The following is a 19,147-nucleotide window of genomic DNA, read 5'->3' as shown; positions in this document are numbered from 1 at the left end:
GAGGTTTCATTAAGTCTTGATTCTGCCTGTTCATCTGACTATTAATATTTACCAACTATATAGATACAAGTCATCAACATATAAAGTAAGCGTTAATTGTTGATACTGCTGGGAATACCTTTATATCAGTATCAGATAATACCAAGAGACAATAATTATTGTAAGTCTTAGTGCACATTAAACGCTAAAGACTCAACCATGAAGTTCCTGCATACAACACTGAAGAATGTGTTTTTCCCATGATTTCCAGTTACAACTCATACCTGATTTTCAATGCCTGTGTGCGTGCTAGTAAATCCCAAGGAGGCGGCCGTGGGTTTAGAAATTTCTCAGCAAACACTGGCATGAATTGGAAATGGGTTTAAAAGGCGTGTAGTTATTTAGATTGGATAGTATCCAAGTTACCTGCCACTCCCAGACTTCATGTTTTCCATCCATTTACCACGTCCAATTTATCAAAATAAAAAAAGGAAAAATATAACAGAGCACAAGATATTATTTACTGAAACATTTGATTTATTTTGAACAATAGCAAAGTCATCTCACAGAGACTACTTTGAATTACACAGAATGCAAATAAATATGGGACAATAATAGAATTAAGGGCGTTAACAAATGATACAAAATTATTTACAACACTTGTAATAGTGCAAAACCTCACAACTACTACCCTCCTCACTGAATTAAAGGAGTCTTTTTGAGGACGGTACTTGCGTGTGTGTGCTGCCCCCAGGTGGGGGAGGGGGGGGGGGGGGGGGTGTAAGAACTGACAGTACTGTATGTGGCATTATGAGAGTAACCTTAACTGAACATCACAAAAGGACTCTCCTGAGAGCTTCCATAAAGGTGATGCTAAATCACTGAGATGGATATGCATTGTTAGTTTAAACAGGTCGTACAAAAGGGGGGGAAAAAAACAAAAAAACAAACAAAAACAAACTAACAAAAAACCAACAGCCAGAAAGCAAACAGTTTTATCAATTGGTAAAGTTGAGCAAACTCAATGAAACAGTGTTCTTTCTTTAAGGAACACTGGAGGAACAACAGAGGATAGAATGTGAACCCCACCATGAGAACAAGACTTTGAAATGAGCGGAAAAGTTGACAACCTAAAACCACATGGTGGGTAGTGCCCCACCACCCCTGAGTGAAATCTTTTTTGTTGTTTAAAATAAGGTCTAAGCACCTTTAGTTACCACAGAACACCACTTTTGCCATTTCTTCTCAATCCAAACAGCGTCTTGGATTGTGACAGGCACACCACAAGTTTTTAAAGTGCGCTTGCTCCCTCGACACGATTCTTTCACTCAATTTCCACGAACCCACGAACATCAAGTTCCATTTAAAAGACAAAACAAACAAACTGCTCACAGAAATTACATTTTGTCATGCAAAACAATTCGTTGCATATTGAAATTTCTTTTTGGGACCACTTGTTTTACTTATGATAATCTCGGACCTTGCAGCAAGTGTGGTTATTTAAGAAGAAGAAAAAAAAAAAATCCTCTTCAGGTGACAAAGAGTACACAGAATCAGTCAAGTGCCCGTTTTTCCCCAGACACCTACATTAGAAATATGTTATTGGTGCTACTTTAAATAACCTGAAGAAATGCCACCTTGGTCCCCAACAGGCCTGTCATAGAGAGAGGTTTGCAGTTAACATAAAAAAGACAGGTTTGATTGCTACTCTTGAAGACCAAAGTCAGCGAAAAGCTGTACTCAAAAACATTTCTTTACCTAATACAGCTTCCTAATATTCTTGTGTATTTTGTGCATTGTTGATGCATTCATCCAGTAGAGACTGGGAGGGAAAAAAAAAAAAATCACTTCTGAGCAATGATCATTAAACAGGTTTAAATCCTGCCAAACTCAAGAAGTAATACTGCAATCATTTCTGCTTGGACAGAGAGAGAGAGAGAAAGGACAAGACCATCAGGAAAGTATCGAGCCTCTGCGGGCTGATCTGAAGTTTGGATCTTAGCCATCATCATTTCAACCCACCGCCGATTCAGAATATAAGAACCATTTGAAGAGAAGTACCCGAAAGTGACTGGATTTAAAAGGCGTTTAGACACCACTGCTGATTGAGGGCTAAATAACAGACAAAAACATCATTCCATCATCACTCATGCAAAAGACGTGTGCATCTTTGGCTATGCATAGCACTACGTCGAGAGAGGTGAGGTGCAATCATCGGCACTACAGCAGGCTAATGCTTTAAGCCCTGTTCAAGAATGCATGCTCAGAAAGAAGAGGACAACGTAAATTCACAGATGTGGAACAGTTGCTGCCAGAAGCGTGCCTATCGACTTGACTAATGTGGCACCTCACTAAGAGTCATTTGGCTTTGGTTCAAACAGACACTGCAACCAGGCAGTGCGTGTACATGTTTTTGGCTCGGCTCTATGTGACTGGGTCGCAGCATGTCCTTTTGTTTTGCTGTGTTGTTTACTGCACTTGGAGGAAATATAGCCCTTCAAGTCAACAAGTTGTGTCTGAAATTGCACATGTTGGCCACTCTTCTTTTGTGCAGGCCACATCGAGACCAAAGTCTGAGTACGTTAAAGTTCCCTGGCTGGTTCTGCTGGGAAGAGGCAGAAATTATCTTCCGATCATGAGTCAACCAATCTCTCCTTAAGTTGCTGATTGTTATGTGTCTTGTTGGTACCTGTGAAAAGAAAGAGAAACAGTGCGTTAAGCTACACCTACTCCTGGAATTACATTTGTTTGCTCGGCTGCAATATTAACTTAGTCTTCCTTCGAGCAAACTCGTGATCAAAATGTAGATGACTGAATTCCCAACACTCCCTCTGCAAACAGTTTGGAATTATTAATAAATGTAAAGATGGGAGCATTATTGTCCTTCAAGCAGATCAGCAGCATGTTTCAGGGTAATTGAATGCAACTACTTTATACGGGTTCGGGTCCACTGGTCCCCTCAAAAGAAACAGTCAGTGGAAACCGCGCTTCTGAGTGATCACCTCTGATAAAACACCTATTCTGAGCTGATGTACTAAGGTTTTCAGTCATGATCTGTACTTTTGCAAACGCTTGGCTGAAGATCACACATAAATTTCTATACATAAAGACACTTACAACATCTGACTAAACAGGCAGTGGCCCAGGATAAGTCAGATTTTCCTAGATTATAATACATGTTTCCACCCTTTCTTCCTCTCGTCTACAGGATCGGAGCCAAATGAGCAGGAAAAAACTATGCAAATTTTTCTCTCTCTCATCTCCTGTGTCAAGCTGCAGCCCTCTTCTCTCTGCAAACATGCCAACACACAAGATTTTAAAAAATAAATAAATAAAAAAAATCAAGGACATTTTACCTGCTCTGTAAGTTGAATTCAGGCAGAGCGCCCAGGGACGTCAGCTGTTCCTCCAGGGCCACGATACGTAAACCGATGTAGCCCGAAGACAGCAGCAGCAGCACCACCCTACAACATATAATATAAGTCAGATTCACTGCCTGGGTGTCAAAGAATCAAATGCAGACCTTTCCATAGATTCAACCAACAGCTGCTCAAACAAAACAGACTAAATAGCCAATTCCAAAGTGATGCTAGAGCTAATGCATTTTTATAAAATATGTAATATTATTAAAAACAGACTGAAAATTTTGTTTCTTAACAATTGTCCCATTTAACAAACTAATAAATCACATAAATAGTTGACAAGTTACTTTTGTTGGTATATTCTACAAGATTATCTGCTTTAGAACCACTTTTTACTTTTTCGCCCCTCAAATTGAGAATTTGGGAGTGAAATGCAAGTTCAGATAAAGTCATGAGGATAAAGACAGCTGGGAGAGAAGGATCTACTCACAAAATCAAGTAAATGAAGAGCAGAGTGTTGAGGTTGCTGGCCTCTCTCTGAACCACCAAGGACTTGGCTTTTTCAGTCACATTCCACACCCATGATCCACCTAAAACATATAATAATTTAACACCAATAACAACACCAAGGTTTTAAGGTCCGTTGCAAGCAGTTGTGATATTATAATTTCAGGCCTTCGATATTTATGCAGTTTTCCATATCCTACCAGCATAGGCAAAACTAATGCCAGTAACTAGTGTTAACTGGCCATGTGTTGCTTACCTGACACAGACAGCTCTTCTGTAGATGAACTTTCACTCTGCTGCATATGTAGGCTCTTCAGAGAGGAACCATTTACATTAGGCACTGCCTCTGTAAGCAGGAGAAGCAAGAGAGGGGGGAAGTTAGACTTGTTTCTGATCGAGATGGTAAACGTGCAAAGTTCAAGGTCTGATAGGAGAAGAGTAGATAACGCTATCAACACGTAGCACTGTCAGCTGAGGTCTTGCAGCATTTTCAAGTTATCTTTTAAGAAACGCTACAAGTTACTAACAAGTAACAACAATAATGCATTAAAAAAACAAACAAAAACAAAAGACAGCTCAACGCTTAGAGGTGGTGCTGAATTTTCACCTGTATGCAGTCTATGCAGAGGGTGGTCCTCTTGTAAAGTCTGAGACTTGGAGCCATTGAATTGGTCGAAGCTATCGTCCAGACTGGACTGGCTGGAGTTCTGTCAGTAAGATGAACACAGAACAAAAACCATCAGTACAAAAAAAAAAGAGCGGGAGAAAAAACAAAAAGAAACAATCATGGTTTTAAAATGCAGAAAAGAGTTACTCACCACAAGTTTGTTCTTATCAAAGCTGTTTTCAGCTGAGGAGAAGAGAGGGCTACTGTTTGCACTGACATCCTGAAACAGAGGCATTAAAAAACAAAAAAAGTATTAAGTTGTCATTCATGGAGTTTATATTCTGCACGCTCTGAAAAGGTTTATTTAAACTTGTAGATGCAACAGCATGGCTGGAAAAGCACATTCGTTGCAAGACTTCCAATAAGCCAACAGTGACATGGTATAGTTTTACAATATTGTGATCCATTGCAGAAATTTAGATTTCTTTTGTGACCTCAGCCACTCACCTCTAGCTGAGGACAGACTGAACGCAGCAGCTGAAAACACGACTCTCTATTCCTCAGAGCCACAAAGAGGTACTGCACAACGGGAGGGAATATAAAGAAAACAAAACGAACATTAGCCATCTGCCCAACATAAAAGGTCACCCAGCCACTGACTACATTACATATAAATCAGAGTTCAAAGCTTACGTTTGACTTTGACTGCACACGCTGTGTAGGCTCAATAAGTGTTAACTAAAGATTGTGTGAGGATAAAGGTGAGAAACTGACCTTATCTCCCTCTGTGGTGCGAATTGACAAGGCGTTGGGTACCAGCAAAGCTGTATTCTGCTTTTTCACTCTTTTAATGCAGGAAACTGGAACCACTACCTGCAAAGGCACATGAACACACACAAAGAAAAGGTCAGACTTGCGTCAGACAAATCCCACAACGAGCTAAAAAGAATGATGGGCGAGGTCTGAGCTGATAAATACCTTAGTATCCTTAAGCAAAACAGAGGAAAAGAAACAAGCATGCGTGTCAGTGATGTATAGCCGACCATGGTAGGGCACCTCCTTCTGCAGGGCGCAGATGTATGCTGGGAGAGGAGAGCAGAACCGTTCAGTTTTATGCAGCTTGTTCTTTTTAAAAAAAAAAAAAAAAAAAAAAAAAAACTTTGATTCTTCATTTAATAATTTTTTTTTTTTTTTAAAAACTTACCATGAATCAAGTCTTCACTCTCAGGAATGTCTGGAAACAACTTGTGAAATGTTTTGTTGTGCTTTTTAAAACTCTGAAATAATAAAATTGGATTGTTATTTAATTAAAGTGAAATACTTTCTTCATCAGTTTGCTTTTAAAGTTGAGGTGGACTTACACTTTGTGAGCCGGTGCCCTCGGTCTTCTTAAAGTCTTTGCTGTCGACGTCAAAAGTTTGCGCCCTGAGGAGAACATGAAATAAGAGTGATTAAGGCATGACTAAAAAGGAAATGAACACAACATTTTACCCGCATGAACCATATCATCTGACTTTTTCCTGGATTACAAGGCTCATGTGAAGCTGCCCTGATAGGTCCTGTGTCAAATGAGCAGGAAAAATATGCAAAACTCTCTCTGCCATGTTTATATTTCTTGAATTGCAGCCTGTCTTTGACTGCGACACACAAACACACACAGCACTACATAGCAGCGAAGCAGTGATGGAGTTAGAAAGAAAGTAAAAATGACGACAATTACTTTATTTAAATGTAAAACGTTAACAATTACTTTGTTAGGAAACCTGTTCAACAACCTTAAAAATGTTGACAAGTGATATTTTCACCTGCTCCCACGCACCCATGGTATGTTTTCCACAAGCACAGCACTCATATTTAAATTTGTCACATGCTTTTAATCTTTAGCTACGAGGTAAGGCAATGACTGAGATTTAACACTCCATCTGAACTACTAAAACGCTTATTTATAGCATTATCTATAAATGAGTAAAGCTGCCAATACGGTTATAAAAAAAACAAATCAGCATTTGAATATCTTTGAATCTCTTCAGAGTGTTCACTATGCCCACACAACTAGACAAAAGAAATAATCAAGACTGAATCATCAGGAATCAAACTCATCCCCACGCTCATGCATTTGAATCATGTGAGAAACCAGCCTACATGGGGTGTGTGGTCATGTGTGCATGATGCCTGAGGGGGTCAGGTCTTGTGATATGTGTTCTCAATGAGAGAGTCCACATAACATCAGCTGTGTAACCGTAAGCACCTCCAGGCAGTGAAATACTGTTAATTTATTATGGAGTTTTATTTTTTCACCCATTTAAAATGTTCATCTCTTTATTAAAACAAATGTGAGATTAAAACAATTTCTTGCTCTACCAAATTTAACTGATCTGAATAACAGAGTACACACAAACGTGGCTCTTTGGGAAAGTTTTAATTTAACACATTAAGCCACCGTATTAAGAAGAATTAGACATTTATTTATTTATTTTTAAATAGTAAAGTAAATTTAAAGGTTCAAGTTCAATCTTCTACTCCTCCGTGGCGGTGTATAGAGACAAAATAACAAAACGAGTGTCACTTTCCAAAATTTGTATGAGGCTGTTATTAACCGTCACAGAATCCACGTTTTTGGCTTTTGTGTAATTAGAACTGTGTCCCCATGAAGCCCACCTGACAGGTGCTTGTCTGGTCAGGGTTTTGTGCTGTTGCTGGATCTCGAGCTGGGCCGCCTCTAAACTCAAAGCTTTCCTCGCGTCCACCTTCTTGATGCTGCCATTGCTTAAGGTGCTCCTGCTTTTCCTTACTTTGGCTGGCAGCCCACCACTGCTGCTCTCTACTGGGTAGCTGCAACAAATTAAGGGGGGGAAAGGGGGAGAAAGAAAAAACAAAAAAAAAAATTACAAAATGAGCCACTTTAGGTTTTAGAAAGACATTCACATGTACGCAAACAATTTAGAAAGTCTCCAAGTAGACGATGACTTTTCACAGTGCAAATACGAGTGATTCTGCTTTGTTGGACACAAAAAGTAAGTCCGAGCATCCACTGATAGCACCTAAACATGCATTTAAAAATAGTTGCACCAGTCTACCGCAGCCATTTAAAAAACAGAACATCTTACCACAGGATGGCAAATGAGAAAACCACTAAAAAAAAAACAGCACAGGGAAACAACAAAACTCAAACATCTACCATCAAAACACAGGTCAGTTAAACACTGCCAATATGTTAACATGACATATTTTTGCTCTACATCAACTTTGAGTGTTTTAAGCCTCTCTTTAAAAAAAAAAACAAAACTCCAAATCACTTATCCCTTTCCGCTGAAGTCATCTGTAATGCATAGATGTATCTGACATCTATGTCAAACGATGCCCATCTTTGATGTGCTGGCATCCGCTACCCAATCCAAAGAAAAGGTTTTATTGATAACATTGCATCAGAGCTCAGTTGACCAGAAGCACCTGACTGCTTTACAATCTGATCGACGTAGGTTCATGCTCTCAACCTGACAAGCCTCTGCAAATATACCATTTCAATAAAGAGTCTTGTAAAAAAGAAGATTACAAGTGTCTCTATAGTCCATATGCTCTGTAAGAAACAATGGCCTGTCCTTGACAAGGAACTAACAAAACAGATTCACAGGATAAGACAGTGGAATGATTACAACATCCTGAAATCCCTAAAACACATAGCCCACATTATAAGACAGTGTAAAGCCTGCATTTCTTGTTCAAAGACAACAACACCACACAAATTAACTTTGAACTTCCACTCACCTGGTAAATTTAAATCGCTTTGATGAACGAAAAGTCATATACCTACTGACAGTAGGCATTTCCTATCCTAATAAATGAACACAATGAATAATTTTTAAAAAAAAAGTTTCTTTTTTCTAAAAAGCCTGCGTACAGGCCTCAAGGCAGAAAAGGTAACCAAGAACTAAACAAATATTAAGACTCCCTCCTCCCAGAAAAATCTTTAAAATCCTCTTGACATTATGCATGTAGTTCCAGTTAAGTTGTTGTACATAAGGCCTCTTTACCACATCCTTCTACAGGGGAAAAAAGAAAACAAAAAAACCACCCTGTTGCTCACTTGCTGTATGAATGTGCTAGCAAAGAGGAAGCTGTTTCTATATGAGAATGGTGTGACACTCCGTAGCGTGTGACGTCAAACTCAACCACACCCCCAGAACAAAACAAATACAGGCAAGAGCACACACAGTCCCTCCTCTTTCTCGTGCGCACACACACACACACACACACACACACACACCTGATGTGAAACAAAACAAATCCACAGATCAAAAGCATCAAACTCTAAATCCGACAAGGAAAAAGATCAGCCAATAATTAACAGCCATGTGTATGACAGTGAAGGTGAAATTCTTGTGAAGTGAAAACACTAGCCCTTCTAGAAAGTGGTGCATTATCCATCTCCCCCTTCAGTCAGTGAATCTAACCACAGAGGAAATAACAAACCAAATAACAAAAGTTTACATTTTCTGTTAAAAGTAAGGAAATCACCCAACTGTACCGACAGTATAATATGCTGGCTTCTCTAACAGCGTCAGCCATTTCTGTGCTGTAATGATTTCTTTTCAGCATGACCTTTTAGTAGGGCAAACGTGAAGAAACAAAGAACATGAATGCAACTGCAGTTACCTGCCCTGTTATTTGGAAAGTATTCCGCTCTGTTATGCAATGCAATACAATCAAGCAAGAGTGGATAACATTTCAGCATCTATGTGAATGTCCAGTTTTTAATCATTGATGTAAAACCCATTTTCAGTCAATTGTAGTTGCACAAACTTTATTCTAGAAACTTATTTTTATTGCATATTTAAAACTATATAAAAAACCTCTTTAAAACATTTACCAAAGATTTGGAAACTGTGGGCAAGTAAGTTAATGTGGCTGTTACACTTGAAGAAGGGTGTGTGCTGTCACAACAATTTCAGAATCGGGCCTGAACTGCTGGTCGGGTATTCAAATATGCTCACCTGACCCTTTCCTACTTGGCAGACATTAAAGCAGCAAAGCAATATAGGCATGATTGAAATACTACTAGCTTGTTTGACATTCTTACCTACTTCCTCTATTTAGAGCTAAGCAAAACCATTAAGGTTAAAGCCGTTTCCTCTAAGTCAGGAAAACACAAACACCCGTACATTTCAACAGTGCAGCCTATCTGAAAATTAAACTCCTCTGTGATATTTTCATTGTCAAGCCTTTGCATTAGTTTGTTAACATATCTTCCAAAAACACTGATAACGTCAATGTGCTGGCAAATTAAGAGAGCAATTAAAAAATAATCATCTAAAAATAAAAATAATTCATGTTTGCGTGCCAGAAGTGTTATCTCAAGATTATCAATGAGGCCTCAGTAGAAGAAACTTGCTCAATGGTGTATAAAAACGCCAAGGCCAAAGCAATCAAGGCTAGTGAGTGAGTACCCAGTGTTTAAAAAAAAAAAAGTAATGAAATGAGCAATGTGGGGAAGAAATGATGAAACACCCATGTCCTGCACAGGTTGCAACAGAGGCATTTCTAAATTTCAAAGGCGGTGGTGTTGAGTTATGCGTATGTGTTGAATTAATTAGACTAAGGCGCTGACATCTGACCTACTTTCTTGTTCAAGTAACAAATTACAACTTTTTAGTCTAGTTTAAGTATCACTCGTAATATATCACTGCCAAAGATTTTCTTAAATCTGCTTTTTTTTTTTTTAGATAAAGTTATGGAGGTATGTTATTCATTAGAACTCACTGTAGAGTACAATATCTGAAAGAAAAGATTCTGTACAAAGAGAAATGTGATATACCTCAGCATAGAACAAAGATTGCCAACAGATATCTTTCTTTATCTGCATTTTTTCCTCTTCTCCCATCTTTAACCAGACAAAGAGCCAACATTAGAGGTCTCAGTGGTTACTAGCTAACAAATCTGAATCCACTGACAAAACAAAGTTAAAAACTGCTTCGGGAAAGTGGTTCATCAAAAAAATAATATAGAGTATGACAAAGATCTCTGCAATTTGACACTAAAAGAAAGTTGCGTATGGCTAGAGCAAGTTCTGCTTTACCTGACAGTCTGAAGATGACTGGCTGAGATCAGTAAGCAGACTCGATTGTTCGTCTTACCTTTTCACATCTTCCGAGCAATGAGAATCCACAGGACCCGGTTGGTTCAACAAGACTTTTGGTCTTTCCATGACCAACGAAATTCTCCGTACTAGTCTTCAACAGTCCCTGAAACCTTTGGCCAAGACAGGCGACTATAACAATGGTAATACCTTTTGAACTTGGACCTAGGTGAGTTAGGAGCCAAATCAGAAGCCAGGGACTAAAGGTCTTTTTAATGGCTTAAAGCACGTGTGCTAGTTCAGCATGAAGACAAAAACACCAGATCCAGAAACACGCAGCAGGACAGGAGATGGGAAACAGCAGAATGAACACAGTAAACTTAAAAAAAAAAAAAAAAAAAAAAAAAGGTCATTTGATTTCAAACCCCCAAATCTCCTCCCAAGCTCTCTCCTTTCTAATGCAGCTTTAGTATGCGTTGTCAGGGAAACAAGTAACAGTGGGAGGTAGTTGATAAAAATGTGGAGGCCGAGGGAAACAGTGCCGGGTTATTCTTAGTTTGCATAGGCAAACAACAAAATTCAATAGCCTGTTCTCAATAACAATGGGGCCGTGACTTCAGAAGCAGCCGACAATATGACATGCACGCATGACAATAGCCAACCCAGCCTTTGTAGACGATGTGAACAGGGCCATCAATGTAAGGACATTTGTGTTGAAAGGGGGGGGGGGGGGGGGGGGTCCCTCAAAAGCTGTTGACTAACACACAAATTAAAAAAAAAAAAAAAAAAAAAAAAAAAAATCACCCCGTAGGTGGAGTGCTGTAAATGTAGTGGAGCCTAGGGTGTTTTTTCATCTATAGACTATTTCTATACCCATGACATCAACATCACTGAGAAAGATAACGTCCAGCTGGGCATGTGACTTCAGGCCTAATTTAGTCACAATACAAAAAAAAAAAAAAAAAAAAAAAAAAAGGAAAAAAGGAAACCACTCCTTCCTTTCTAAATATTGGTTGCAACATTTTCAATAGGAGCTTCTCAGAGCAGAGCTATAGGATGACACATTGTAGAACAGCATGCATTTACCTAATGGAGGCAATTACGCTCCTACTTTACAGTACCAGTAATTCCCATTTCGTAATGACTTCTCTTCATTGTCACCTGGGAAAATGACTACTTTTAGCTGCTCCATCATTCACCACAGCAGGTGGATCATGTCTGATCTGGCAGATTTTTATGCTGGATGACCTTCTTGATGCCACCCCAAAGTGTTTTGTGTCTCATCCCAAGATCAAGATGGGCATTTTCTGCTTATTAGGCAAATGCATATCTCAATAAATTTCAGTTCCTTAGTAATATTCTTAGAGTTAATGTCCTTATTACTTTATCAACTGTCCCTTTTATATCAAAATGACAGAGGGTTGACTAAACATGCCTTGGATATAAACAGTACAAAGGCGTTCCACTGACATTCAGCTGGTCAGTGGGCCACCGTTTTCCCCCTTATCCCTGCTTTTTAAAACTCCTGATACACTGTACAACATCACACAACAAACCCCTTACACAACAACCTTAATCAAGTTATTTAAAAGCTACACAAAGCCAACACCTACACCCCCACAGCAGATCTGGCTGTTAATCCCCTGATGTGTCAATTTGTCCCAGTGACAAAAAAGGAAAAGACACTTTTATTACCTGGCCTGTTAGAATTTCACTGAACATGATGACAATAGAATGCATGTTTGCATCATAAGAATATTAAGAGAACCAAAAATCAAGAGTTGTGCCACTTTACTGCATTGTTCAGCCTAGGTTTCAGCAAAAGATCACCTTTCACACTGTTTGTAAGGTGGTGAACTGCCATTTATTCTCTCGCCTGTGAAAGAAATGCTTTTCAGTATAATAGTCATACAAATGTGATTACCAGTGAATTCTAGTGTGGTGAAGACCAATTTCTCCAGTACAGGACATTCCAGTCATTAAAAGTACTCCTTGGGGTATACACTGCTTTCATTCACTACCCTGAGATGATCCCGAGAGTTTAGCTTCAGACGTCAAGCCAGCGTCAGCTGGTCTGCAGTGACAGTTGCCTTAAGACAAAATTGCTTTAGTACAGAATGCATTTCCATAACCAACACGCAGCCCAAAGTTTACAAGTGAGGCTTGGGGAAGCATTACATGTGTGAATCTCTCAAAGATCAGAATAATTGAGAATATTGAGAACAATTAGAAACACAAAGTGTAAGAGCACCATCTTCTGGAGACCCATGGATCTGTTTTTGTTTGTTTTTTTAAATATAAATGTGACCTACTCTTTCTCCAGCAACCAACAGAACAAGTTCAATAAAAGCACAAGAGATTATTGCAACTGTGTTCGGTGAACCATGTCATTTGACAGCCATAATCTTTTATAATCCACCAAAGCTAGTATGCAACAAACAAATTCATCTCAACTACTTTATGACAACATAGTTAAATTTTTAACCAAAAAGGGAACAAAAAATGAAAAAAACAAAACAAAAAAACAACAACTTTCAGACATAATGTCAAAGATGACCTTAATAATATTGTCGGCTGGACTGAAAAGCATAATGCGTCTGCTTGCATACGTGCATGTCTGTGAGCGTCAGTAGAGTACCCAGGAAGGGCAGGGAAGGAAGCCAATGGACATGGCAAAATTTCAGACTGTGGCACCCTGCCAGTACCCAGTCTGTTGAAAAAGTGTGTTTGTGTGTGTGTATGCACAAACTAGAACAGAGAGCATTACAGGATAAATGTGTGTTTCTCTGTGGGGAATCACGTGGCCCTGTGCACACAGCATCTCTCCCCACTTCCTCCTGTGCAAACCAGGCAAAGACAGAGAGGTTCTTTCTTCAAGGCAACAAACAGAGTGCTCACAGTGTCCCGGCAGGTGAGCCCTAGTAATGTGCTGGTTTTTTGTTTGTTTGTTTGTTTTTTTTAAAGTCCCACTCAACATTACGATTACAATAAGTGCAAACATATGAAGGATTGCAATAAATTAATTTAGATGTCACAATGCATAAACCCGTCCCTTTTCTACATTTCGTTTCAGACACACATCTCATTATCTGACAGCATCTGGAAGTTTTACAAATCTTCTCTCAAACTTTACTAAGCTAGCTTTCTGTGTGACTATCACGGTGTGTGTGAATAAAGCCATAGGAAACATTCATGTAAAACATGTTTTTGCGTGAAGGATATAATCCATTTCACTGCAGAGCAGGAAGTGTAGTTGAGTGAAAACTTTCCCCACACATCCACTTCACTTGTGTGGGATGTTAATTTATGCTGATGGTTGCACAAGGACATGTTCCATTTTAAAAATTCTTTAAACCACCTAGCCGGATCTAATGTTTGTCTAAAAGGCAGGTTGCTTTTGTGGCAGTCTTTGATGTAAAGGCATTTCCAGTAGAAATGGGCTGACATATCCTGAGCATAACCATGTATAATATCCACTGAAGTTAAAAAGAGGTGCTTTGCAACATTAAACTGCAGTGTGCCAAATAAAAAAAGTCAAATAGGTATTTCTCGGACCATAAGGTGCACGAGATTTTAAGGCACGTTAAGCGAAACAAAGCAGTGAGATAAATCAAACTTTATTCAACTCATTCTTCTTGATTCCTCCACTTCTGTACCATTGATTCATTAATGCTGTATTCTATCACAACTGATCTATTCCCATGTTGTTGCAGTATATTAATGACTAACCTTCTATTGTGGATGGATTATCTCAGTTGTTCTACTGACTGAAGTTTGGTCCGTTTACAGCATCCTGCCATGCGATTGCATTTGTCTCTAACCATCAGGAACCGTCACATTAACTTTTATCGAGTGGAAAAGTGTTAGCATTCATCCTTGAGCTTCACTGTTTATGTTATGCTAACACAGCTGTGTTGATAGCCTCATTATATACCAGCTAGCCCAACTTCAGTAACCCTACAAACGTCACTGCTGTGTCGCTTCCTGTCTTCATTTATGTTGGAAGTGATTTTTTCAGAAATCTCTCAGTCAGAACATGCTATATCATGTTTAGGTAAGCGAAACTAGCGAGCTAACTTCTAACTCCGTTAAATGTAATGAATTCTGTTTTCATGGATGCCTGGATGTTGAACTTCATAGTTACACCTGGTAAAGCAGCAATGCTGATCATTTCATTAGCGATGAAAGAATTTAGACCGTTTTACACTCTCAGCGATGTTCGTTTGACTTCGGGACTTTAAAGGACAGAGTTTAGGACCCAGATTATTCCCAGATTTACAAGCACCTTAGTCCGACAAATACGGCAATAACGACAGCCCGCTTGCATGTTCTACAAAAAAATAAATAAATAAAAAAAATTTAAAAAGTGCTTTGTTGTGTATCTGACGGACAAACACCAAACCAGTTAAGCTGCACCATTTTTACAAAACAATTCTGGCTCATCCGTTTCACTCAACAATCTACTTTCCCCATTCACATTTTCCATTACCGTGCATTCTCCGTGCCTTTTCGGCACTGCGCATGCGCGTTTTACCCATATTCTATCGCGATATGTCATTTTCTTATCGTTGCCTAGCTTTGCACCGGTATAGGGCTTTGGAGTTGACGTCACGCCGCAATGCATTGTGGGAGCGCAGCTCCATTTTCGGGGTCTACGAATCAAAACAAACACACTGTGTTGGAACGACGACGACAAGAAACACGCTTAAAAGCAGCTCAAAAGAAAACAGACGGTATAGAGACCGATAGCATCCAGAGGCGAAGCAGTGGTACTTGGAAAAAAAATAGAGTGCATCGCAAATCTGGACCCATATGAAATACGGCAGTGGAGTAAAGACCCAGAAAACTTACCGCCACTGTCCTACCCCGATATCTTCACGTATCTTGTTTGTGGAGTAAGCGCTTACACAGCGAACCAGTTTCGTCACTGGAGGCGCACATCCAATTTACAAATGGCTGGGTGCAAGATTTGGCTATTTTCAAGCCGCCAAACTCCTAGTACGTCGTCATTCATACCAAAGTAAGTCAGCTGGAGTGCATCGAGTGAAATAGCCATTTTCCACCCCCCACCATAATTAATGTTATACATTTATCATTGAACTGCTAAAATATCGTTATCATATTATATGCCCATAATTGTAAAGTACATGTAAATTAACACATTGATAATCGGGTAAATTATTAACGCCAATTTGTGTCCTTCCTGTCTCATTTCATTTATTGCCTTTACATCAACCAATCAAGTCACTTCATTCTATGTTTGATCGCAATTTCTATAACTTCCGAGACCACCAACGATGATATTATTCAGCTATAAAGTGTGATGTGAACATATTTAGAACTTACCGGAATGAAAATGTCTTGAGCACATCAACTGATATCTGGAGACGTAACAGAACTGGATATCAGCTCGTCTCACGGCTGCTATCCAGGCTAGACGCCTTCGTTTGGTAATATCCGATACATGAGCTCCTTCATGTTACTTCCAGGTTGGGAAAGCATAAAAAGACAATCGAAACTTATTCCCGTGCCGGTCGTAAGATCGAACATTGCAGCCGACCACACAGCAAGTACGAACCATGGCTATGCTTTCGCTCCTTACTTAGACCCCCAAAATGGCGGATCGGGCCAAAATCCTTTCCACGCCCACCCCCGTGACATCACACTCCAAAGCCCTATTACCGTGAATGGTATAATATGGCCCAGCCCTAGTAATTATAGCATTTTTGTAGTGAAAAACTGAACACAAAACACATTAACTGGCTCGTTAGGCCCCACAAATGCAGTCTAATACTCTGGAAAAATAGTTCCTCCTACAGCTTCCAATGAGCAGTTTTCACCTTGTCGAAAAGATAAGGTAGTCATAAAAATCAAGGTTTAAGTTCTTTATTGACTAGAGACAAGACATTCTGTCATTGAAGAGCTAAATCAGATGTTATTCTGCTGTTCAAAGTTGAGCCGAACGTAAACAGGCTTTAACTCGTGCATTCAGATAAGCCTGCATAAAGTCATCTCTCTAAAATGAGACTAACCAATGCAAAAACATTAGGTGAAATTCTCCAAGCCACTGCGAGCTCCAAAAAGGTAAAAAAAAAAAAAGCTAAGAAAAATATAGCCTCTTTCTTGACTCTGTAACAAGGTGGCACTAGACTGATAGAAGCAACACGCAACTTCAAATGTGACCACCTAGTTGGCCTTCAACCTTTCATTTACTGACAAACAGTGGTGCAAATGTGGTTTTCATCTTCTAACTTCAGATTTCCCAATGCCTGCAGCATTATTTAAACCAGTCTTCTCTGCCTACAGTGGAAAGGAAGGTCTGCACTGGGAGCATCCTTCTGGAGTCATAGCTGCCCCACCCAGACTATACTAGGCTCCTACACCCAGACATTGCAGCTAATCTGCACCAGGTTATTTTACATTGGAAGCAAAGACATCTGACAGTATGCAAAACAACTACAACTTGCAATGAGCTCTGAAGCATGTAATCTGTGTAAAGGCAGAGATTTCACTTAATTCCTGGCTTCAGTCACTTTTTTTGACAAAAATAAGCAGCACATTTATTAAATCTATCTGATACTTTCAACTTCATTCTGGAAATTAATCAATGCAGGGAATTGAATTACTCTGGCTTAATGTTGCAATCGCAAGGCAAAAGTTTTGGTTTTTCTTGAAGCCTTAACCCATCATAAAAAAAGTGTGAGTTTTGGAAACATAATCATGGTACATGCCATACTGGACACACACAGTAGCTATCCTGATAACCGGCAGGACACTTCAGCTCGGTTGGCACTCGAGCAAATGGCCATGTAAGGGGAAGAACTTAAAGGCAGAGCTCAGAGGACGTGAGTACTCACAATGAAATGCTGAAAGCATTTATATAATACACCATGTACCACCCGTGGTCAACTCACAGGAGCTATAAATAGTTTTTTCTGAGAAGACAGACTTGGACATACTACATGTGACAAGTGTGTTTGTGCGTTTCCCTGAGAGGTTAGAGGGAAACACACCATACTGTAGGCTCGTGTGGGTGACTGTGATGGTGGTAAACGTGCCTCTGCCCACTGAAAAGACTGGATTATCAGTGAGGATGACTACAGAATCAATATGACGCCAATCTGACCCACATTGGTCAGCAGATGAAGTCATGATTTCTCAGAAATGGGCAAAGGCGAGATTAAGAGCCTACAAGTTCTGGACTAGCTTAGTTTACACCACTCTCCATCTGGTAATACTGTTTATTTACGCTTACTGGAAAAGATTAAGGAGCTAATACTGCTCACACAAACATCACAAGGCTAAAATGGGTCGACTACACTGTTCTAGAAAATTTGAAATAAACGATGAAAGACAACAGTTTAAAATTACACCACCCACCCTCCCACCCAGCGTGTAAACCCACACTTCACACATTGGTGTTAAGTTTTAAAGCACATATGTTTACTTCAGAGGACAACATTTCATACATCAGTGGCCAAGTAATTACATTTTAACACTGGAAAACACTTTTACCAAGACTAGCCAGGAAACATGAATGGGGTCAGATGCTCAGACTACCAGCCAAGTCAGTGGCTAAGCTAACAACATCCTTTAGGCTCTTATGCTTCAGTATATGCTGTGCTAATGCACACAAACCAATACTATAAAAGGTGCCAGCGGCTGCAATTATTTACTGGTGCCTAGTGAGCTTTAGCTCTTACCCTTTAACAGCTTTAATTTCGTAAAAATAAATAAATAATATATATATATATATATATATATGAATGAATGTATCGTTAGCATTAGTTCATTTAAATATCAGCAGATCTTCGGCCTAGCGAGTGCTACCATGTTAGCAGTAAATCCCCAGTAACTGGCATCACGTCCATCTTAACCAAAATTGCTCCTTTAAACTTATTTAACACTGTTCGGTTAAACAGCACGTCAGCATGAACTCAAAATATAAAATCTTATCGAACAAGCTGCTGTCAAAGGGATAGTGTGCATCCGCCCAGTACTGATGCACACCCGGCAAATAACGGTTCAGCTAGCCGCACCGCATTAATACCGCTTACCTCTCTTTCATGAAGTGTTTTATTCTGACAATGGCCTTCTCGTCGATCTTCCTGAGGAAAGTTTTCAACCTCTCTCTTTTGTTTTCAAGCATTCTTCCCTCAGCCAGTGGTAGTCGATTCGTATAGAAACGACTCTCCACGCCAAACTCCAGCGTTCTTGTTTGGCTTCTGCTTTTTTCCCCCTGACCCCCCTCTTCTTCCCCACTTCAGCCACGGCTGATTATGATAATGAGCTTAAATCGGACCAAGTCGGAGGACCAATCACATTTGGCAAACAAGGTTGAAAAAACGGTCATGTCAGCCCGGTTGTCCAATCAGAATACGGTGGTTTGTCTTGCGTTGACCGCCCATTACCTTTTATGGAAATGGGGTCGTCCCTTTCTGAAGAGCGGTATAAAAACGGGGCCCTGTAACGTTGTTGTGCTGGCATGGCCTTTTCAGTCAATAATTTACACGGTTTTAACATCTCACGTGCGATCAACAGAGGGGTGTATGCCCTGTGGTTTAACAACAGTGTTTCTTGTGTCAAAATATACTGAAGTTAATTTGAAAAAGCTGCAGA

General features: G+C 39.6%; 1 protein-coding gene across 2 annotated transcripts; it reads right to left on the bottom strand.

Moving 5' to 3' along the window:
• Positions 1 to 495: 495 nt before the first annotated feature.
• Positions 496 to 18,795, bottom strand: LOC146692905 (GRAM domain-containing protein 2B). 2 transcript variants are annotated; one of them, XM_085433175.1, is made up of 13 exons: positions 18,586 to 18,795; positions 7,114 to 7,287; positions 5,817 to 5,880; positions 5,660 to 5,732; positions 5,434 to 5,537; positions 5,230 to 5,328; positions 4,963 to 5,034; positions 4,667 to 4,735; positions 4,456 to 4,555; positions 4,105 to 4,194; positions 3,832 to 3,931; positions 3,336 to 3,443; positions 496 to 2,668 (listed from the first exon to the last, which is right to left on the bottom strand). In XM_085433175.1, exons 1-13 carry the CDS (start codon positions 18,675 to 18,677, stop codon positions 2,650 to 2,652), a joined length of 1,164 nt encoding a protein of 387 aa, XP_085289301.1. In that variant the 5' UTR covers positions 18,678 to 18,795; the 3' UTR covers positions 496 to 2,649. The 2 variants fall into 2 exon arrangements, with proteins under 2 accessions (XP_085289301.1, XP_085289302.1); XM_085433176.1 differs by lacking the exon at positions 18,586 to 18,795 and adding an exon at positions 8,221 to 8,621.
• Positions 18,796 to 19,147: the final 352 nt, after the last annotated feature.

The sequence above is a fragment of the Copadichromis virginalis genome, linkage group LG15 (assembly GCF_057382275.1).
Source record: "Copadichromis virginalis isolate Kocher_CV1m ecotype Utaka linkage group LG15, C_Virginalis_male_GT1.1, whole genome shotgun sequence".
Lineage (NCBI taxonomy): Eukaryota > Metazoa > Chordata > Actinopteri > Cichliformes > Cichlidae > Copadichromis > Copadichromis virginalis.
This window is presented reverse-complemented; position numbering and strand designations above follow the sequence as displayed.